This window comes from Danio rerio, chromosome 17, assembly GCF_049306965.1.
Source record: "Danio rerio strain Tuebingen ecotype United States chromosome 17, GRCz12tu, whole genome shotgun sequence".
Classification (NCBI taxonomy): domain Eukaryota; kingdom Metazoa; phylum Chordata; class Actinopteri; order Cypriniformes; family Danionidae; genus Danio; species Danio rerio.
The window spans coordinates 3,589,577-3,612,461 of record NC_133192.1 but is presented as its reverse complement, the minus strand read 5'-3'; the positions used below and the strand labels follow the sequence as shown (position 1 = coordinate 3,612,461).

Sequence of the window (22,885 nt, the reverse complement as noted above, 5' to 3'; positions counted from 1 at the left end):
GGGATTAACTTGAAATTAGTTTACAAAGTATAAAGTGTTTCTCCTGTCACATTGGCTTAAGTAATATTGGTAGTTCAGGACTCTAAAACCATTGACTGCTCTCTACCAAACAATTGACCCTGGTTTAACAGGCAAGTGATTAAGTCACTTGACGTGTTAAATGGCTTGTGTGTGTGCGCACAGCATTGTTGGTTTACAAAAATCAAATGTTCTGTTGAACTAAATGTTGGTTTTATTTATTATTTTTAATTCTCCTAGTGTATGTATTAAGTCTAGTACTTCTACTGACAAACTGTTTGGTTGAGGTTGATTCTTAGAAATTATGTTGGAAATGCAGTGATAACTAGTGATTCGCAGTCTTTTTTTTTTTTTTTTTTTTTTTGTGGGACAGTTAAAGGGTACAGTAATTTATCACCTTTTTAAACCAAGTTGAAACTGGGAATTTTTCTGTTTGTTAGAAGCTGTATATTTAAACCTTAAGTTGGTTTCATTATATATTGGTCTTAAAGACCATTAATGGATCAAATAGTAATTTTAACTTGATTTTTTTTTTCTTTCCAACATGAACAATCTCTAAGCTCAGATGCCTTTTTAGATCAAAAGTTTATATAGTTTAAAGGTGCAGTAGGTGATTTTCCACAATGCTAACAGCTTAGCATAAATCTCTGAATCACAGTCCCTCTTCTGTCTAGAGCCACACCTCGAACACGAGCACCGCAAAAGAACCCTCTTATGTTAAGTGACTAGTGTTTGTCTGGCAGCATGCAAGCCAAACTGACATGCTAGTTCAAAGTGAATAGAGTTGCATGGTAAACAATATAGGGAGAGGCTAGGTGGAATAGCCCTATTGTATTGTTGTTAAAGTAACTAAAATCTACATTCTAGATTCTGTAAAAGGTCCTTCATAAAATTGAAAATAGTTTTAACAATCTTTCATTGGAAGATTTTAGTGGCTGATCAACACTTCTGTGAAGATGAAACCCATTTGTAACATCTTTGCGTGAAGCTAAAATGGTTTTAAAGCAGAACATTACCTGTCTAAGAGAAATCCTGCTGCCATGGTGTCTTCCTTTTTCCAGTGTGCAAAGATAACTCCAATATTGATTCAGGTTTTTAAAAAGTTGATTCAGCAGGTTTTTACAGATCGCTTTCTCTCTCGAATGTGTAGCCCAAACAGCGGTCGGCGGAGCTTCAAACAAAAGGCTGTGCAGACGTTCAAATCTGCATTTGCTGACAGACAGTTTGAGCTACTTATTGGAATTATGAGAGATGTCGGCTTGACTCTATTTAATTGGATGAACATTGTTTAGTTTTATGCCTTACCCAAAATCTATAAATACATTTAGATCATTCACTTTAATCATTACTATTGGAATGTGAAGACACTTTCAACCTGCACAACAACACATGCTTCTGAAGACAGTCACCTACTGCACCTTTAAGTAATATTCAGTAAGGTAGGGTAAGGAAGTAATATCCAGTCTTACAATTCAAGCCTGTCCTACTCTTTAAAAAGAAATGCAAAAATACGATGATGCATAATTTCACATTACTGAAGTTACGTTTTTGAGTGACTGGATTGTAATGTTACTATTTTCCCCAACACTGATCATATCTACCATCTGTGTAAACCCAGATTTTATTTCAGATTACCAACACTTAATATCATGAATGAATTGTCAGTTTGTTGATTGTTAAATCACGAACGGCCATAAATTAATCTCAGTTATCCTATTGGCTGATGACATTCTGGAAGCTCCCTATTGGCTAGTAGAGTTTGTGGACCCAGAGTCCACAAACTCTACAGGTCCAGAGGAGGATCAAATGTAATCAATTAAGCTGGAAGGGGCGGAGCCTACCTAATTCTGACCTGTATAAAAGGTCAAAGCCAAGCAAAGATGAGCATTGTGGCATTGAGTCTTCAAGGATGGAGTTCCTCCAAGGTGTATTATTACTGGCTGTGATTGCTGTGTTTGATTTTACAAGTGCACAGGGAAGTTTGAGCAATGTTCAAAGTCCAAGAGGTTTCTGGAATCTCAGAGGTGTTCCTGCTCCTCCTGGAGCCGTTTTCAGTCCTGATGTGATGGTGGCTTTCAATAGTCTTGACTCTAGGAAACCTGTGCAAGCTCCTCTCGGTCTTCAGGAGAAGCTGATGCTGCAAGCTCCTGAACCTTTCACATGGAAGTTCCCCATTGTTGCTGAAGCCCAGAGAGAGTTTGCCACAAACTTCCAGCTGAAGCAGCCTGCATCTCCTGGCAGCACTGTTGCAATTCAATGTGGTCCAGATCGGGTTCATGTTGAGGTTAAGCAGGATTTGTTTAGCAATGGAGAGTTGATCCAGCCAGCGGGTCTGTCTCTGGGAGGACGCCCTGTTGTTGGTCAGGACCCAAACTCTATGGTGCTTATCTTTGACTATCCAATTCAGGAGCCTGACAGTGTGGTGATGGTAAGAAATCCCAATTCTTTTCCAACCTCCATGTAGTATCTTAATGGTTGAGCTTTGAAAAGTAGATTCATGTAGTTTTAAAGACTTGTCCAGGTCAAGTTAACCTTTAAATTCTAAGATGTACTGAATGTTGTCTGGTTGTACTGTATGTTTGATCTCCCACCATTGGCATGTCCACTGGAACCCAAATCAAGAAATTTATGCTTTAATTCTTAGCAGTGCAGCAGCAGTGTCTAAAGCATCTCAAACCTGTCTAATCTTTAGTGGAACTTGTTAACTTGAGATTCTTTCATCAGATGACTGAGGATGAGCTTGTCTACACCTATACTGTTACCTACACCCCTGAAGCGTTTCCTGGGACTCCTATTATCCGCACTGATGGTGCAGTTGTTGGTGTTCAGTGCCACTATCCAAGGTACATTAACGTCTTCGGTGCTTAATACAACAGGGTAAACCACTTCGGTTCCAGCCATGTAGGTCATTGTTGAAACCAGTCCATTTTTAATTCTTTACCTCCAGGCTTCACAATGTGAGCAGTAATGCCTTGATGCCAGCATGGACCCCTTATGCCTCAGCAGAGCTTGGCGAGGATATCTTGGTCTTCTCCCTGGATCTCATGACTGGTTGGTGCAGTTTCTTAAACCTCATTCTTTTAAGATTTACTGTATCTAAACCCTTTCTTACTCTTGCAGATGACTGGTCTTATCAGAGGCCCTCAAATGTGTATTTCCTGGGCAGCGTGATTAATATTGAGGCATCTGTGATGCAGTACAATCATGTGCCTCTGCGTGTGTATGTGGACCGCTGTGTGGCAACTCCAGTACCTGATCCTGAAGCTCTGCCAAGATATTCCTTCATTGAGAATCATGGGTAAGATACTGCACTAGCGGTGTTGAATCATGTCCAGGGCGATCAGATTTTAAGTGTTGGTGAGGCCAGAGGGGGCCTAGTATAGTGAAAGGTATGCTATATTGTTAGTGTCTTTTTAATACAAGCTGTTCAACTGCGGCTCTGTCTCTCTCTGGTCAGAAATGCCCTTAAGCCCAATGTTTTTTGAAGTCTTCTGAAGATGAGTGGGCTTTTTGATCCCTTTTTAAATGATAACTATGGCCCTTTTTTTTTTTTTTTTTTTTTTTTTTTTTTTTAAGCTTGAGCTGTTGTATTAGTTACTCTTTGGTTTTTCACAACTTGGATAGTTGACTATTTTGGTTAATCTGAATCGGATGTCCTAACTTTTTCTGCAGGGTTTAGCTTGCTTGGAGCTTCTAGTAAGACTAGTTGGGTTCTTTTTCTACCTCAATGATACACTCCTGAACTATTAGTTAAGATTCAGTTTCTTTATGGAGTCTGTAGATTTAGAATCTTTTCATATTTGGCACCTTAACTATTATAGCAACTTCAAAATGGGTATTTTGGGCCTTGCTGTTGTCAGCATTTGGAAGGGATCAGACCTTTCCAGAATAGTCTCAAGACTGTCAAGTTCTGGGATTGTTTTGTAAAAGCATGTCCACTAGCTTTCAGAGTTGCATTTGGGCTTAAGTTGCTAACCTTTCTAAAGGAGTTACCTTGAATCATTGGTAGTATCAGTTTATGCTTTTCCTCTTTGTGCCCTTACAAACATGGTTAAATAGCTTTACCCATAACTTCTGCCATCAGGTGCTTTGTAGATGCCAAGACTACAGGTTCCAGCTCCCACTTTTTGCCTATAGTCCAAGAAGACAAGCTCCGTTTCCAGTTGGAGGCCTTCATGTTCCAGGATGCACCCAGTCCTTTTGTATGTACTATTCAGTATTGAGTAAATCCAGCATCTTGTCTTTGTTATTTAATAACTTGTCTCCTGCAGATCTACATTACATGCATTGTGAGGGCCACTGTTGCTGCCAGACATAGTGACCATCTGCACAAGTCCTGCTCCTTTGCCAATGGGTATGTTGATAACGTTGAACAGTCTTTTTGCTCCTGTTGAAGGTGTTTGGTCTGACTTTTTTGTTTGTTGCAGATGGTTTGCCAATGATGGACACCATGGAGCCTGTAACTGCTGCGACTCTACATGTGGTGTTGAAGGCCAACTTACTGGGGATGGCTTTAGAGGTGTGTTCCTCTACTCTTACTGCGTTTTGCTTTTCACTTCAGTTCTCTCGTTTAACTTTGGTTTCCTCTCTTCTAGGCATTCAGTGGGAAGGCAAGACCTTGGTTGGTCCTGTAGTGGTCAAAGACACGCAGAGGAATCTTGTTTGATAAAGTGAATGCCTGATGAATTGTGCTTGAACTCAGTTTTTAATAAATGTCTGAAACCTTATCTTTGGCTTGGTATCAAGTTTTGTGAAGCCGGTTACCTATAACTGTAGGATGAAAAACAATGGTTCAGTAGTCAAGTGGTTCATAAATAAGAGAATCAATTCTCCAAATGTTAAAACATCAAGCCTGAAAATAGCCATTGAATAAACAGTTCCTTTTTTACTTAACCTGGTTTATCTACATTGAGTTTTGTGCATTAAACCTTAAATATTTCTTTTGTAAACTCTGTTTGAACAATTAATCCCAGAAAGTTAAATTTAAAGGAAGTAATGAGCGTACCTTAAACGACCATCTCCTTAATGAGAGTTTAGACCCCTTTTAAACCATTGACTGCCCTCTACCAAGTGATTGACCCTATTTTTAAAGTTTAGTAATGACTGTTCAAGTCACTTGGTGTTAATTGGCTTGCATGTGCACAGCATTGTTTACAAAATTAACCATGTTGCACTACATGTGTTTGTTAATTTTTTTTATTATTGATTTATTTTATTTATTTATTTTTTTTAATTAAATTCTATGTCAGCAACCAAGGCTTTTTTCATGGCAGGAACTTTTCAACGAATATACAATTTAAAAATCAACAAATAAAACATTAAATATTTTTAGTGTTCATAAAATTCTAATATTTTTCTGGATTCACTTTGTTAAATGTCCTTGGTTTTCATTTCATAACATCTTCTGGAATCAGTAAAGGCAAGACAGTCATGTAAAATGTTTTTTTTTTTTTTTTTTTTAATAGAGTTTTGCAGCACAAACACTGAGTAGGGTTTTCACCTTGAAGCAAAAAATGTGTTCTTGTATGCCCAATACGACATCTGGTAAAAACTACTTGATCAAATCAATTAAAATTCTGTGTGAAATTGCAGGTTGGATTTCATGTAATTTGGAGTTTTCTAATGCATCCCATTCCTTTTTGCCACTTGTTTAAAACGTCAGCGTTGATAAAAGGTTTCAGCACAAATACAAATTAAAAAAAATTTAACCAAGGTGAAAATATAGTAATGTCTTAGTTTTGTTATAGTCTTAGTAATGTTATAGTCTTAGTTTTAAATCTTTTTCTTTTCTCTTATAGTATATGTATTAAGTCTGGTACTTTTATTGTAAATTAACATGAATCATTTTGGTTTGAGGATGATATTGCCGAAGATTACCAACACTTGCTATTATGAATGAATTACTAAGAACTGCCATTAGTTGAGCTGCGGTCACACTAGAGTTTGTGTGTGCGAAATTCTGTCGTATGTTGCTGCAAAAAGGGCGGGATTAGACATTTAAAAGCGAGCGATTGCTTCATGTTTTAAATTTCTGTCCAGAGATGTCATGTTTTGATTCTCGATTGGTGTCACGCAGTCAAATGATGCGAAATTTGACGCATGACCCTGCGTTTCCGGTCTGACGGATTCACGTGCGTATGAATGGAAAGGTGCGTTCGACTTCATGCTGCGCAGATCGATCGAAATCTGTCTTAAAGCGGTGCATGCTGGTTAGAAATCTTGTCCGGATTGATGCTGCGCCGACGTCACGTGACTGTCACATGTGGCATCAAAGTACCGCAACAGCGCTCCGAGATCAGACGGCAGACTCAGACTGTGCAGCTTCTGAAGGGCGACTGCAGGAGCTCTGACGACGACACCGATATTACACGATTGGCCGAGTTCACCACATGACAACAAACACGTGTATTTCGGGTCTATAATTGGACAATTTCCGATTCAAAAGTTTCAAAACAAACAATTTACTTTTCACACCCTCTCTATCCTGTACACATCTTGCTTATTAAGAGACTACAAATATTTTACTGCAGTGATCATCTTTTGTTAAATAATCTGGTTATAAAGGTTAGCTTGTTTGCACAGGTTTATTTTTAACTTTTTTTATACAGACTATTTACTGCATTCATCTCCATGAACGATTTAAATGATATATTTTAGTGTATATTTTAGTGAATAACCTAAATATGAACTCAAATAAGTCTTACAGACTTGAAATAATCATCATCGATGATCCTGCCACCCTAAAGCTCTCTTAACAAATTAAGTTAAAGCACTATTTTATTAAATAATTATAAAATGGTTTTATTATTATAATATAAATATATATTTTATTTCCTGTCTAGCAGTTTAAAGGCGACCTGCTCATTCTGGGAAACTTCTACATAGCTCACTTATTTTACCTTTTGTTCTGTTCAACACAATCTTTTTGGATTAAAATGCTTTTTTGAAAATGCTTTCATTATCCAAAATAATCTCATTTATTAAGACCTCATCAAAACACCTTGTTTTGCTTTTTACATTGGAAATTTTTTATCTATAAATGTACATATATGTAAACCCTTTTTTAGCATATTCAAACAAGAAGTATTAGCCTAAAGATTGATGTTTAACTCCTAGAATTCATGCGTATTGCTTTGTATTTAATAGACCTGTCCGTTTTTATGTTTATATTAACCTCTCATTTCCTCTTATTTATCTCATGCATTTGTTATATGTTATTCATAATTCTCCCTTATTGTTTAAAAATGAACTACAGTTTGTAGAGACTGTATTCTGTTTTATTTGTAAATGTTTTGTTGTTATAAATAAAAATTATAATGACGCCATGTGATTGGTCATCATGACTGCAGCAACTTTGAGTCCCGAAGTGTCCAGCTGTCCGTCTTGACGGCTCCGTTTTCAACTCCGCCCCCGCCTGCGCTCGGCTAATCTCGTTGATCACCGGCTGCAGCTGAGCTTCATGTCGAACGCACCTGAAGTCTATGGGAGGAAAAGCCCAGCGTCACCGCAGCTTGTATCTCAAGTCTCCTGTTGGCCGATGACATTCTAGAAGCTCCCTATTGGGTAGTAGAGTTTGTGGACCCAGAGTCCACATCTACAGGTCCAGAAATGAATCAAAGGTAATCAATTAAGCTGGAAGGGGCGGAGCCAACCTAATTCTGAGCTGTATAAAAGGTCAAAGCCAAGCAAAGATGATCATTGTGGCATTGAGTCTTCAAGGATGGAGTTCCTTCAAGGTGTATTAGTGCTGGCAGTGCTTGCTGTATTTGATCCGACCAACGCACAGGGAAGTTTGAACAATGTTCAAAGTCCAAGAGGTTTCAACATGAATCTCAGAGGTGTTCCTGCTCCTCCTGGAGCTGTTTTCAGTCCTGATGTGATGGTGGCTTTCAATAGTCTTGACTCTGGGAAACCTGTGCAAGCACCTCTTGGTCTTCAGGAGAAGCTGATGCTGCAAGCTCCTGAGCCTTTCACATGGAAGTTCCCCATTGTTGCTGAAGCCCAGAGAGAGTTTGCCACAAACTTCCAGCTGATGCAGCCTGCATCTCCTGGCAGCACTGTAACAATTCAATGTGGTCCAGATCGGGTTCATGTTGAGGTTAAGCAGGATCTGTTCAGCAATGGGGAGTTGATCCAGCCAGCGGGTCTGACTATGGGAGGACGCCCTGTTGTTGGTCAGGACCCGAACTCTGGGGTGCTCATCTTTGACTATCCAATTCAGGAGCCTGACAGTGTGGTGATGGTAAGAAATCCAAATTTTTTCTCCAACCTCCATTTAGCATCTTAATGGTTAAACATTGAAAAGTAGGTTCATGGTTCATGCAACTAAGTGAGCTGATGCTGCTTGAGCCAAAATCGGCCCATGAGTAATGTGCGCTGTGGCCTAGAGCTGGCATGACTAAGTTTTCATGTACCTTGATCCAAAACCTTTTGGTATACCATTTGTGCTTGATACATGGTATCACAACCATTTTAATTTATTTGACCGCAAACGCAGGCTATAATGTAAACGCAAAGTGTAGGCACTGCGTTAAAGATTTGAATTAAATGAAAACTGCATATATATCCCATAATAAAACGAATGACAATTAATAAACATTAATTGATTGACAGAACAAATATTAAAATTGTATAAATTTTGTAGTGCACAATTAAAACATCTGGAGTTACACAAAGTATTTATTTTTTTTAAAAAACCCATTTCTCACAACAGACTTAAAAATAAGTAACGTCTTAAAACAGCTTAACTTGTTTGCTAAAATAACAGGAAAATGCATCGTCAAAAGTTTTAATCTGCTGAGGAGTTTTGAGTGTTTGAATTGAACTGAAGGGGGGAATATTCTGAGGAGAGCTGATACTTTGATGTGGATTAACTTGCTTTCGGTTTTTGTAACGATGAGTATTTACAACGCAATCTCCCTGCAGTTTTTAATTTGGTGGCAAATTCATTTAAATTCGCACAGTTTGCTACGACTTGCTCATCCCCCAATGATGGGTTTAGGGGGTGGGGTTAGGTGCCACGTCTCTTAAAAATCGTACAATTTTGTACGACTGAACTTTCGTAAGAATTAGCCACTAAACTGGCAAAACGTAAAATGCTTTACTCATGAGATCAGGCTGGTGTTTACACATTGCCTAATTGTTTGCGTTTCAGGTCCTCTCGGTGTTTAGCATGTGTGCCTCTTGGCTAGCCATAATCTTTCAGTAATGTTTGGCATTATCATACAGCATGTTTGCCATTTTTATCTGAATGGCTGCTATTAGCTAAGCTATCTGTATAAATGGGCATTGGAGTAAATGGTGTTTGTACCCCCCCCCCCCCCCAATTCTAAGACATTGTATTGTATCTATATGGAAAAACAATTGTCTGCTTTTATTTTTTCCCTCATGACTATTTTAAAAACGTAACTTTTCAAAACCATAAAGCTCAGTGTCTTTCCAATGATGCATAATTTGTTTTTGTAGCTTACTGGAGTCAGGAACTATTACTATTTAAAGTTGGGTAGGTGTAAATCTCCAAAATTTAGTGTTTGCTTTAAATGATAGGATGTACTGAATGTTGGATCTCCCACCATTGGCTTGTCCACTAGAACCCAAATCGAGAAGTTGATGCTTCTTAGCAATGCTTCAGTGTCTTAAGCATCTCAAACCTGTCTAATCTTTAGTGGAACTTGTTAACTTGAGATTCTCTTATCAGATGACTGAGGATGAGCTTGTCTACACCTATACTGTTACCTACACCCCTGAAGCGTTTCCTGGGACTCCTATTATCCGGACTGATGGTGCAGTTGTTGGTGTTCAATGCCACTATCCAAGGTATGTTAGCGTCTTCGGTGCTTAATACAACAGGGTAAACTACTTCGGTTCCAGCTATGTAGGTCATTGTTGGAAATCTGTCCATTTTTAATTCTTTACCTCCAGGCTTCACAATGTGAGCAGTAATGCCTTGATGCCAGCATGGACCCCTTATGCCTCAGCTGAGGTTGGCGAGGATATCTTGGTCTTCTCCCTGGATCTCATGACTGGTTGGTGCAGTTTCTTACACTTAAACCTTTTGAGGGTGTACTTTATCTAAACACTTTTTTTCCTCTTGCAGATGACTGGTCCTATCAGAGGCCCTCAAATGTGTATTTCCTGGGAAGCGTGATTAATATTGAGGCATCTGTGATGCAGTACAATCATGTGCCTCTGCGTGTGTATGTGGACCGCTGTGTGGCAACTCCAGTACCTGATCCTGAAGCTCTGCCAAGATATTCCTTCATTGAGAATCATGGGTAAGATCACACACTAACAGTGTTGAATCATGTCCAGGGTATCTGATTTTTGTTTAAAGTATTGGTGGGGCCGGAGGGGGCCTAGTATAGTGAAGGGGATGCTATATTGTTAGTGAGTGCTCCTTTTAATACAAGCTGTTCAACTGCGTCCGTCTCTCTCTGGTCCTAAATGCCATGGCACTTGCTGTTAATCAATCCGTTCACCACAGTAAACTTGTGTCCTTAAGCTTAAAGTTTTTCAAAGTCTTATGAAGATAAGAATGGGCTTTTTGATCCCTTTCAAATAATAACTATGGCCCTAGTAAGACTAGTTGGCTCCTCTTCTACCCTAATAATACACTCCTGAACTGTTAGTTAAGATTCAGGTTCTTTTTGGAGTCTGTAGATTTATAGAAGCTTCACAAATTTGTCACCTTAACTAATTATAGCAACTTCCAAATGGTTATTTTGGGCCTTGCTGTTGTCCACATTTGGAAGGGATCAGACCTTTCCAGAATAGTCTCAAGACTGTCAAGTTCTGGGATTGTTTTGTAAAAGCATGTCCACTAGCTTTCAGAGTTGCATTTGGGCTTAAGTTGCTTACCTTTCTGAAGGAGTTACCTTGAATCATTGGTAGTATCAACTTGTGCCATTCCTCTTGCTTTGTGCCCTTACAACCATGGTAAAGAATAGCTTTGCCCATAACTTCTGCCATCAGGTGCTTTGTGGATGCCAAGACTACAGGTTCCAGCTCCCACTTCTTGCCTATAGTCCAAGAAGACAAGCTCCGTTTCCAGTTGGAGGCCTTCATGTTCCAGGATACACCCAGTCCTTTTGTATGTACTATTCAGTATTGAGTAAATCCAGCATCTTGTCTTCTACGTTGTTTTAATCACTCTCTCCTGCAGATCTACATTACATGCATTGTGAGGGCCACTGTTGCTGCTAGACATAGTGACCATCTGCACAAGTCCTGCTCCTTTGCCAATGGGTATGTTTATCACTTTAAATCATCTTTTTGCACCTGTTGAAGGTGTTTGGTCTGACTCTTGCTTGTTGCAGATGGTTTGCTAATGATGGACACCACAGAGCCTGTAACTGCTGCGACTCTACATGTGGTCATGGTGGTGTTGAAGGCCAACTTACTGGGGATGGCTTTAGAGGTGTGTTGCTCTACTCTTGCTCTTATTGTTTTGCTCTTGACTTCAGTTCTCCTGTTTAACTTTGGTTTCCTCTCTTCTAGGCATTCAGTGGGAAGGCAAGGCCTTGGTTGGTCCTGTAGAGGTCAAAGACATTCAAAGGAAACTTATTTGATCAAATAAATAACCTTGTTAACCCAGTCCTGGCTCGTTGCTTTTTTTTTTTTTCTTTTTTCGTTTTAAATTGAAGTGTCACAACTGACTTTAATAGTTGACTACCAAAAAGAATAGTTGCAGATTTGCACCAATAAATCAGAAGCATGTGTATTTATTAAAGGTCACTTGACTTGCTCTAGTACAGGTGTCCTGGAGGGCCAGTGTTCTGCAGATTTTAGCTCCAACTGACCTTGACAAAGCTGCACGGTTGTTTCTATAAAGCCTAGGAAGCCCTTAATTAGCTAGCCCACGTGTTTCTGGGGTCGAAACTAAACTTTGCAGGACACTTGCCCTCCAGGAACTAGTTTGGACATGCCTGCTTTAATATTTCGACTTGTTCCCAAGCATGGACTGCTGTGAGATTATTCAAGTCCTGAACTCTTTGTATGTTTGCATTTTTTGCTGTAGTATCTAAAATGCAGACCTACCATTTTAAGCTCAGACCCCTAATTATCCATTTGTATGGATAACTGTCAGTTTATTTGTTTTAATTAAACAAGCCATACAAAATGAAGATTTCCTGGAATGAATGTCATGTAAAGCAATAATAAAATTAAGTTTTTGATTTATTGTATTAATAGAAATTTTTTTTTTTTAAATAATTACTTGAACCTCCGATAGATACATGTGTATGTAGTAAAAAAAAAAATATATATATATTTTTTTAAATCACTAATCTCCCTTATTTATTTTTTTTTGTGTGTGTGTGTGTGTGTGTGACAATTTTAATGCCAAGTGTGCTTAACACATTTGTTTTGACAACAGAAGCCTCCAGTGCACAAAGTGAGAACACAAACTTTAAACATGCAGTTAGCCAAGAAATCTGGTTGTTGAATTGTATGTATAGACTTATTATAAATATACAGGTTATAAGGTGCTGTGTGCGACTAGAAAGTATTGCATTGTATATTGATTTAAGGTGCTGTGTACAAGTGTGTATGAGAAGTATTGCACATTTTTATTGCACAGTTGGGGAATATTTACCTGTTTGAGGTAGATGGCCTGAGGAAAAACTTTTTTCCTTTGGCTTTTTTGTGCTTGGTGCTCTGGAGTGCTGACCAAACAGTAACTCTATTTTTTTATATATATATATATATATATATATATATATATATATATATATATATATATATATATATATATAAAAATTTTTTATATATATATAAACTGTTTTAATATTGGTAAGTTTCTTCATTATCCATCTGTTGTTCCATCATAATACATAAATGTTTGTTCAAAGTAATTTGTGTTATTAAAATTAGGAGTCTTGTAAGCGGGTTGCACAATAAATGCACCATTAAAATTATCACAGCAGATGTGCACGTTCACATGTTATTTAAACAAACCATTCAGATGGGGCTTTGGTGTGGCAGACATAGCATCTCGAGTAACTGTTGGGCGCTTCAGACATGCACTAGAGTGTGGAGCCTGATAGAAATCTGTTTAGAATTGTGTAGTGCATGGCACTTTGTGAAGTGGTGCATCTGGTGTACGACAACCTTTAAGTTGCAGTCACACTGTACTTTTCTCCCCATAAACTTCCATTCATACGCACGCCACTGCATCAGACTGGAAATGCAAGTTTATGCAGTCAAGTTTTGCAGTTCACTGCGTTGCAAAGTTCAAGCTTGGTGAACTGACCTGGAATCGCATCTTGACTGCAACGTTAAGCTGTGGTCACACTAGAGTTTGTGTGTGCGAAATGCTGTCGTACGGCACTGCGAAAAGGGGCAGGATTAAACAAGATTATTAGACATTAAAAAAAGCGAGTGATTGCTCCATGTTTTAAATTTCTGTCTAGAGAGGTCATGTTTTGATCCTCGATTGGTCTCATGCAGTCTAGTGATGCGATTTCGCAGGTCAGAGTTCACCAAGCTTGAAATTTGCACTGAAGCAACCTGCGAAACTTGATGCATGACCCTGCGTTTCCGGTCTGACGCATTCGCGTGCATATGAATGGAAGTCTATGGGAGGAAAAGCCCAGCGTGACCGCAGCTAAACTCTTTAAAAAAAAAAACAATTAACTTTAGATTTAGAAGTATTTTTTCTTTACCATCACTGATAACATTTCTAAGCTAAAATGCTATTGAGATTATAAAAGCTTAATCTGGATCTACTTTATTGATTTATAAAAGCAAAAAATATACCATAATTTCAGGCTTTTCTTAAATTTATTCCTTTTTTAAGTGACTAAATTGTAATATATTACTTTTTTACCCAACACTGATCATAATATGTCCTTTCTGTAAGCTTTTTTTAAAGATTACCTAAACTTCTCATTATTACCTTGTCAGTTTCTTGATTGTTAAATCAAGAACAGTCAAACATTAAAAACCTCAACTCTCTTATTGGCTGATGACTTCTAGAAGCTCTCTATTGGCTTGTTCACAAACTCTACAGGTCCAAAGGTGGATCAAGGGTAATCAATTAAGCTGGAAGGGGCGGAGCCAACTTAATTCAGAGCTGTATAAAAGGGCAAAGCCAAGCAGAGATGAGCATTGTGGCATCAAGCCTGCAAAGATGGTGTATCTTCAAGGTGTGTTAGTGCTGGCTGTGATTGCTGTGTTTGACTTGACAAGTGCACAAGGAAGTTTGAACAATGTTCAAAGTCCAAGAGGATTCAACATGAATCTCAGAGGTGTTCCTGCTCCTCCTGGAGCTGTTTTCAGTCCTGATGTGATGGTGGCCTTCAATAGTCTTGACTCTAGGAAACCTGTGCAAGCTCCTCTCGGTCTTCAGGAGAAGCTGATGCTGCAAGCTCCTGAGCCTTTCACCTGGAAGTTCCCCATTGTTGCTGAAGCCCAGAGAGAGTTTGCCACAAACTTCCAGCTGAAGCAGCCTGCATCTCCTGGCAGCACTGTCGCAGTTCATTGTGGTTCAGATCAGGTTCATGTGGAGGTCCAGCAGGATCTGTTCAGCAATGGGGAGTTGATCCAGCCAGCAGGTCTGTCTCTGGGAGGATGCCCTGTTGTTGGTCAGGACCCAAAGTCTGCAGTGTTCATCTTTGAGTATGCAATTCAGGACTGCAACAGTGTGGTGATGGTAAGAACTTATTTTTGTTTGGCCACCTCCAGGATTTTTTACAGCTTTGAATATTTTAAGGCTAGTTCATGCTGTTTTTGTAGGTTATTTGACTGATTCCAGGTTGACTTTCCTTTTTTAAATGGGGTAGACCGTGTCAATCCCCCAACTTTTTGCCTTGTGCATAAAGCTAAAACAAACCACTTTGAATGTCAGATTACAGGTTTCCAACATGTTTAAGCCTTTAGTTTTCCAATAACTCAATTGATTATCCACTATGATCAAGTTTTAGATTCCCTTCCTGCACATGGATCCTGTTAGATCCAACTGGTTAGTCAATCATTGTAGATTTGTCTTGTCCTAAATTTTTGTGGAACACATCTGCGAATAGATGCCAGAATTCCTGGTGATGCCACTCCAGTTTCTTAAGCCTTGGTAGAACTTGACTTTAGATTCTTTCTTCAGATGACTGAGGATGAGCTTGTCTACACCTATACTCTTACCTACACCCCTGAAGCGTTTCCTGGGACTCCTATTGTCCGGACCAATAGTGCAGTTGTTGGTGTTCAGTGCCACTATCCAAGGTATGCTATAAAGGCTTCTGTGGTTGTTAAACCAGCTTGACTGTTTTCCATATAAATGGGTCCTGAAGTAACCAGTTCACTTTATTTACCTCCAGACTTCACAATGTGAGCAGTAATGCCTTGATGCCAGCATGGACCCCTTATGCCTCATCAGAGGTTGGCGAGGATATCTTGGTCTTCTCCCTGAATCTCATGACTGGTTGGTGCAGTTTCTTGGACTTCATCCTTTCAAGATTTACTGTGTCTAAAACCTTCTCCTCTTGCAGATGACTGGTCCTATCAGAGGCCCTCAAATGTGTATTTCCTGGGCAGCGTGATTAATATTGAGGCATCTGTGATGCAGTACAATCATGTGCCTCTGCGTGTGTATGTTGACCGCTGTGTGGCAACTCCAGTACCTGATCCTGAAGCTCTGCCAAGATATTCCTTCATTGAGAATCATGGGTAAGATCATGCTAACTTTGTCCCTGGTCTGCAATGGTAGGTATATTATCAATGTTCTGCAACTGGTTTTCCAAATTGGTCTAACTAGTTTAGTCAGGGTTTTGATCTGGCAAATGTTGACCACACTAATCTTACTGGGGCTGTGGGGTTAAATGGCAGTGGCAGGCAAGGTCATCTGTAGGGTGTTATGGCTTCTCGCTGGAGCCAAGCAGAGCTGAGTCAGGGTTGTACCTAGGTCATGGACCACTCTTGAAACTAGTTTGCTATTAAAATCTTATTAGTTAGGCCAAAAGGGAGTGCCCAGTTCTGTGTGTCCTACTACTTTAGTATGGTGAAATGAATGCTAGACTCGGTAAGCACCTTTCAGATGAAATTCAACTTGACTCTCTTGTCAAACCCCAGGCACTTGCTGTAACCCTTGACCACTTGGTGTTTCCCCTGTCCTGAGATGCTAGGTGTTTTTGTTACTTAATGTTGATGCCTTTTTTTTTTTTTTTTTTTTTTTTTTTGAGCTGATGTCAGTTATTCTACTGAACTCTGCAGGGTGGCTTCCCTCTTGGAATTTAATTTGACATCCCTGATTAGAATAACTAGATGAGAGGTCTTTAACTTCTGAGTAGGCTTTAATTTGCCTAAAATGAGCTTCTATTTGGCTTTAGCTGACTTGGCTGTCTTTCTACGCTGATGGTACACCTCAACTGCAGTAGACCTTGAGTTGGTTCATTTAAAGTTGGACTATTGTTTTTAGAATCTGGAACATCCTGATCCTCTAGAACAGGTCATGAAACTTGTTCCTGGAGGGCCGGTGTCCTGCAGATTTTTAGCTCCGACCCTAATCAAACACACCTGAAGCTAATCAAGGTCTTGCTAGGTATATTTGAAACACCCAGGCAGGTGTGTTGAGGCAAGTTGGAGCTTAACACTGCAGGGTGACCGGCCAGCCAGGATCGTGACCCCCCCCCCCCCCCTTCTGGATTGGTATTTTGAGGCTTGCAGTTGTCCACGTTAAGTGCATCAGCTCTTCAAATTTTCCGAAGACTAGGTCTTTTTTTTTTTTTTTTTTTTTTTTTTTTTTTTTTTTTTTTCTCTCTCCCCCTCTCTTTCCTGCAGTGTTACACTTGGACAATTGCTTTCACTTTCTCCGGGTCTGTTGCCTTGAATCACTGGTATTAATGCCTGTTCACTTGCTTAACCCTGTGTAAGGAATTTGTTTGCTTGACTTCCATCAGATGCCTTGTGGATGCCAAGGCTACAGGTTCCAGCTCCCACTTCTTGCCCATAACCCAAGAAGACAAGCTCCGTTTCCAGTTGGAGGCCTTCATGTTCCAGGATACACCCAGTCCTTTAGTATGTACAATCGGTATAGGTTAAATCCAGCATCTTGTCTTCTGCATCTGATTTTTAATAACTTCTCCTTTCTCTTGCAGATCTACATTACATGCATTGTTAAGGCCACTGTTGCTGCTAGACATAGTGACCATCTGCACAAGTCCTGCTCCTTTGCCAATGGGTATGTTGATCACGTTGAACAGTCTTTTTGCTCCTGTTGAAGGTATTTGGTCTGACTTTTTGTTTGTTGCAGATGGTTTGCCAATGATGGACACCATGGAGCCTGTAACTGCTGTGACTCTACATGTGGTGTTGAAGGCCAACTTACTGGGGATGGCTTTAGAGGTGTGTTCCTCTACTCTTACTGCGTTTTGCTTTTGACTTCAGTTCTCTCGTTTAACTTTGGTTTCCTCTCTTCTAGGCATTCAGTGGGAAGGCAAGGCTTTGGTTGGTCCTGTAGTGGTCAAAGACGCGCAAAGGAATCTTGTTTGATAATGAGTAAACTTGAGTAGGTTTATTAAATAGCTTTTTAAATTGCTCGTGTTTTTCTACTTAAGCATGAATGTCAGTATACTTGGGTACAAAACTCCCATCAAAAACATTGTGAATCCACATTACTTCTAGTAATGCACAAACCCACCACTTCTGCAAGCTCAGACCCCTACTTGCATTGTCTTGGATGACTGTCAGATTCTTGATTACTTGAATAAACACTCATAAAAGTTTCTTTGTGTTTCCCTTATTGTTGGTGAAAGGAAGTTAATTTTTATTTTCCCCTCATTTAAATTAACAAGTGTTTTTATTATTATTATTTTTTTAAATTATGGTAATTTTCTTAATCGCTAAACTACTGTTAGGTAATGCATTGTTTTGACAGTGTTACAAAACTGAATCTCTTTAACTTTAAAGTTGTTACATGAAATTGAAAAGTCTTCTAAGTGAGATTTACACTAAATCTGGATTAAACCTCTTATAACAAGATAACTAGTCTCAATTGTTTTACTTTAAGACTTATCATGAATTCAAAACCAAGTCTGAGGCTTTGGTCACACTGGAGTTTTTGCTAAATGCAGCAGACCTGGCCTGCAAGCTTGTGAAAGTTTTGCCGTTTGTTTCATTGCAAAGTTTAAGGTGGTTGAAATCTGACCAGCCAATTGCATGATGTGACTGTATGAGACAACCTAAATATCAAAACATGACCTCACTGGAAAGTTATTTCTAATGGGCACTGCTCCCACCGAATAATGCTGTCAAAATTTATTGCAATTTAAAGGCTGACTTGCTTTTTTTTTCTATAAAAAGCAACAATACCATTACAATTTAACATTATTTCCTTTTTAACTCTACTAATGAAGTTTTTGTAAGCTGTGTGTACAGAACTGTGTAGGTGTAATATGTCCAATGTCATTGGGTTAATGTAAAGTTGTTTTATTATTATTTTTTTTAAAATTAGTTTTCCAGTATTTTGACAGGTATAATAATTTCCCCAATACTGATCAATATTTCTATAAGCTCTTTTTGGGTGATGTGGTGGTGCTGTTGCCTCAAGAAGATTACTGGTTGGAGCCTTGGCTGGGTCAGTTGGCATTGCTGTGTGGAGTTTGCATGTTCTGCCCATGTTTGCGTTGGTTTCCTTTTGGGAGCTCCTGTTTCCCACACAAGTCCAAAGATGTGGTACAGGTGAATTGGGTATGCTGAAATTGACCATAGCGTGTGTTTGTATGGGTGTTTCCCAGTGATTGGTTGCAACTGGAATAGCATCCACAGCAAAAAATAAATAAATAAAAATACATGCTGAATAAGTTGGCAGTACATTTTGCTGTGGTGACCCCAGATTAATAAAGGGACTAAGCTGAAAAGAAAATGAATGAATAAGCTCTTTTTTTATTTAAATTACCTAAAATCACATTGATAAATTGTGAGTTTGTTGATTGTTAAATCCACAACAGCCATACATCAAAAACCTAAACTCTATTGGCTGATGACATTCTAGAAGCTTCCTATTAGCTAGCCCTAAGCTCTGCAGGTCCAGAGGAGAATCAAAGGTAATCAATTAAGCTGGAAGGGGCGGAGCCAACCTAATTCAGAGCTGTATAAAAGGGCAAAGCCAAGCAGAGATGAGCATTGTGGTATCAAGTCTGCAAGGATGGAGCTCCTTCAAGGTGTGTTAGTGCTGGCTGTGATTGCTGTGTTTGATTTTACAAGTGCACAGGGAAGTTTGAGCAATGTTCAAAGTCCAAGAGGTTTCTGGAATCTCAGAGGTGTTCCTGCTCCTTCTGGAGCCGTTTTCAGTCCTGATGTGATGGTGGCTTTCAATAGTCTTGACTCTAGGAAACCTGTGCAAGCTCCTCTCGGTCTTCAGGAGAAGCTGATGCTGCAAGCTCCTGAGCCTTTCACATGGAGGTTTCCCATTGTTGCTGAAGTTCAGAGAGAGTTGGCAACAAACTTCCAGCTTAAGCAGCCTGCATCTCCTGGCAGCACTGTAACAATTCAGTGTGGTCCAGATCGGGTTCATGTGGAGGTCCAGCAGGATCTGTTCAGCAATGGGGAGTTGATCCAGCCAGCGGGTCTGTCTCTGGGAGGGCGCCCTGTTGTTGGTCAGGACCCAAACTCTGGGGTGCTCATCTTTGACTATCCAATTCATGAACCTGACAGTGTGGTGATGGTAAGAAATCCCCTTTTTTCTTCAACCATCATGTAGCATCTTAATGGTTGAACTTTGAAAAGTAGGTTCATGTAGTTTTAAAGACTTGTGTCCAGGTTAACTAACCTTTTTAAATGAGAGAATGTACTAAATGTTGGCTCTCTAACCAGTAGCTTGTCCACTGGAACCCAAATCAAGAAATTGATGCTAGAATTCCTAGCAATGCTGCTGCAGTGTCTAAAGCAGGGGTCACAGACCCTGTTCCTGCAGAGCTACCTTCCTGCATAATTCAGTCCCAACCCTGATCAAACACACCTGAACCAATTAATAGTACCTAAAGCAGCACTTTATGATTGCAAACAGGTGTGTTTGGTCAGGGTTGCAACTAAAATCTGCAGGAAGGTAGCTCTCCAGGAACGGGGTTGGTGACCCCTGGTCTAAAGCATCTCAATTTCTCTTATCTTTAGTAGAACTTTAACCTTAGATTCTTTCATCAGATGACTGAGGATGAGCTTGTCTACACCTATACTGTTACCTACACCCCTGAAGCGTTTCCTGGGACTCCTATTATCCGGACTGATGGTGCAGTTGTTGGTGTTCAATGCCACTATCCAAGGTTTGTGCACTTGATGGATTACTCTGCCAAAAATGTAAGTTTTACACAAGTGGCTCCCAGGAATGCATTGCTATTTATGAATGCTCAACCTTTAGTGCTCGCTTCCATAGTGGAGTGAAGAACTTCGAGTCTTTACCACTTTATCAAGGACTCGTTTAACTGCTTAGGCTACACTCTTGATTTGTAAGTGTTTCACTACATGTCTAAAGTGGGTGCTCTGCTTCTTGAACTCCAGTTTTCACTAGTTTTAGGACTAGGTTAAGATTTAGTTTTATTTAGAAACCTGACTTTAGCAAGAAGAAAACTTATAATTCTTCTTCCAGGCTTCACAATGTGAGCAGTAATGCCTTGATGCCAGCATGGACCCCTTATGCCTCAGCAGAGGTTGGCGAGGATATCTTGGTCTTCTCCCTGAGTCTCATGACTGGTTGGTGCAGTTTCTTAAACCTTTTTCTTTCAAGATTTATGTTGTCTAAAACCTTCTCCTCTTGCAGATGACTGGTCCTATCAGAGGCCCTCAAATGTGTATTTCCTGGGCAGCGTGATTAATATTGAGGCATCTGTGATGCAGTACAATCATGTGCCTCTGCGTGTGTATGTGGACCGCTGTGTGGCAACTCCAGTACCTGATCCTGAAGCTCTGCCAAGATATTCCTTCATTGAGAATCATGGGTAAGATCATGCACTAGAGTTGATCCACTTCTAATATGGACTACTGTAGACCTTGGACATGATTCAAGTTTCTATAAATCTACCCAAGACTAGATGAGTTGTTGGATGGGGTTTTAATCCACTTTTGATAACTAGTCCTTTTTTTGTGCTTGAGTTGATCTTTGACTAGTGTTCATAGGCTCATACCTAATGCTGCATTTTGACCTTAATCCTTTGGTTCTGTTTTTAAAGTACTCCTAAATTTGTAGGTCTGCAACTGAAGTGATCAACTTTAGAGATAGTACTAAACCAAAATTGACTGCTTTTAAGACTTAAGTCAACTCGCTGCAAAACTCACAATTGAAAGGTTCAACAATATGTACTTGACGTTCCTGCTGGATCACTTGTGCAGTTTGGCTCCGGTCTTAGTGGTTAACTTCTGGACCGCCTTACAGACTTGTTTTCGTAGTGAAGCAAATCTGACAGGTCTTTGCTCCTGAACTCACCATGTACCCAATTGTATTGACTACTCTAGACCACGTTATACTCTAGAAACTTTCCAGATTTATATGGTGAGACTTGATAGTCCATGCTTTGTGCATCAGTCTAAGACCAGAATGGTATTTGCTAGTTTAGAACCACTTTAAGTCTGTCCACATGTGTTTACTTTAGTTCTGGATATTCACTGTCCTGCAGACCTTGTTTGGACCCCTAATTTTTTTTATTTTTCTTCCATCAGGTGCTTTGTTGATGCCAAGACTACAGGTTCCAGCTCCCACTTCTTGCCTATAGTCCAAGAAGACAAGCTCCGTTTCCAGTTGGAGGCCTTCATGTTCCAGGATACACCCAGTCCTTTTGTATGTATTGAGTGTTCTGCAAGTCAAGCTTCTCTTGCTCTCTGCATTGTTGATCTCTTATCTACTGTCTCTTGCAGATCTACATTACATGTGTTCTGAGGGCCACTGTTGCTACTAGACATAGTGACCATATGCACAAGTCCTGCTCCTTTGCCAATGGGTTTGTTTGACTTATTTTTGTAATTTTAGCTCTTCTATTAGATCTATTTATTTATTTTTTTTTTTAGCATGGACCTCAACTTGTCAATGTTGTCTAGGCTTTTGTTGACATTGCTTAATCTGGACAAACACTTTGGCTAAAGATTTGAGCTGCATCTGACAAATATCATTCTAATCAAAGGAACAAGTTGAATAGACTTAATGTGTAGAAAAATTTGTCTTTTGCTCCAATTGATAAACAGTGTACATTTTTTTACCTGTGTAATGTGATATAACTGCAACCACAGGCTTGAGGTCTAGGTTGAGTCCCAAAGGTTCAAAGCTTTTTTTTTTATTTATTTATTTTTTTTATTATTATATAGATAGATAGATGCTGCTGTAGCTTTCTCTTACAATCATCTTTGTTCCGTTTTATTTCCTTCAGATGGTTTGCTAATGATGGACACCACAGAGCCTGCAACTGCTGTGACTCTAAATGTGGTCACGGTGGTGTTGAGGGTAACCAACTTACTGGGGATGGCTTTAGAGGTATGTTTTACTCTTGCTCTTACAGTGTTTGCTTTTTTTTTTTTTTTTGACTTGTATGCTCAAACATATTTTTCTTCTCTAGGCATTCAGTGGGAAGGCAACGCTGTGCTTAATCCTATTGTGGTTAAAGACATGCAAAGGAAACTGATTTAATAAAACCCCTTAAGCTATCATTGTTTCTGACTTTTTTTGCTTTTATTTGACTGGCTTTATTTTTTTGCTGCTTTAAGTCATGGTGATTTAATGTTACAGTAAGTAATTTAACATCTAATTGGCCCGGTCAGGGTATTTATTTTTGTCCCCAACCTAAAAGTTGGCCTGGGTGAAACACCATGGGATATATTTTATTAATGTTTAAGAATCTAAGGCTAAAATGATTATCAGGTCACTTGTGACTATTCTTGTCAAGTAGCTTGAAGCATTTAA

At 39.4% G+C, this 22,885-nt stretch overlaps 4 protein-coding genes across 4 annotated transcripts; all 4 read left to right on the top strand.

The window, feature by feature from the left end:
• Positions 1-1,904: 1,904 nt before the first annotated feature.
• zp3.2 (zona pellucida glycoprotein 3, tandem duplicate 2) lies at positions 1,905-4,745 on the top strand. Its single transcript, NM_001025186.1, is given in 8 exon segments — positions 1,905-2,446; positions 2,743-2,861; positions 2,966-3,069; positions 3,139-3,316; positions 4,103-4,220; positions 4,290-4,372; positions 4,446-4,537; positions 4,614-4,745. Coding segments are annotated over 8 exon segments (1,284 nt in total). The 5' UTR covers positions 1,905-1,927; the 3' UTR covers positions 4,685-4,745.
• A 2,988-nt stretch (positions 4,746-7,733) lies between these two features.
• Positions 7,734-11,611, top strand: zp3 (zona pellucida glycoprotein 3). Its single transcript, NM_131331.1, is given in 8 exon segments — positions 7,734-8,260; positions 9,716-9,834; positions 9,940-10,043; positions 10,115-10,292; positions 10,990-11,107; positions 11,180-11,262; positions 11,334-11,434; positions 11,515-11,611. Coding segments are annotated over 8 exon segments (1,296 nt in total). The 5' UTR covers positions 7,734-7,738; the 3' UTR covers positions 11,586-11,611.
• A 2,512-nt stretch (positions 11,612-14,123) lies between these two features.
• On the top strand, positions 14,124-17,730 carry zp3.1 (zona pellucida glycoprotein 3, tandem duplicate 1). The gene is made up of 8 exons (NM_001109741.2): positions 14,124-14,668; positions 15,113-15,231; positions 15,327-15,430; positions 15,498-15,675; positions 16,905-17,022; positions 17,103-17,185; positions 17,258-17,349; positions 17,426-17,730. The coding sequence occupies exons 1-8, from the start codon at positions 14,147-14,149 to the stop codon at positions 17,494-17,496; spliced, it is 1,287 nt and encodes a 428-aa protein (NP_001103211.2). The 5' UTR covers positions 14,124-14,146; the 3' UTR covers positions 17,497-17,730.
• A 1,398-nt stretch (positions 17,731-19,128) lies between these two features.
• On the top strand, positions 19,129-22,629 carry zgc:173556. The gene is given in 8 exon segments (NM_001109742.1): positions 19,129-19,669; positions 20,146-20,264; positions 20,588-20,691; positions 20,759-20,936; positions 21,655-21,772; positions 21,850-21,932; positions 22,356-22,459; positions 22,542-22,629. Coding segments are annotated over 8 exon segments (1,296 nt in total). The 5' UTR covers positions 19,129-19,150; the 3' UTR covers positions 22,613-22,629.
• The last annotated feature ends 256 nt before the right edge of the window (positions 22,630-22,885 follow it).

Excerpts from the sequence above, each read along its gene's own strand:
- zp3.1 (NM_001109741.2), top strand. The coding sequence starts at position 14,147 with ATGGTGTATCTTCAAGGTGTGTTAGTGCTGGCTGTGATTGCTGTGTTT. Across the intron at positions 14,669-15,112 it reads ACTGCAACAGTGTGGTGATG|ATGACTGAGGATGAGCTTGT; the intron begins GTAAGAACTTAT and ends TTCTTTCTTCAG. Across the intron at positions 17,186-17,257 it reads TCCTGCTCCTTTGCCAATGG|ATGGTTTGCCAATGATGGAC; the intron begins GTATGTTGATCA and ends TGTTTGTTGCAG.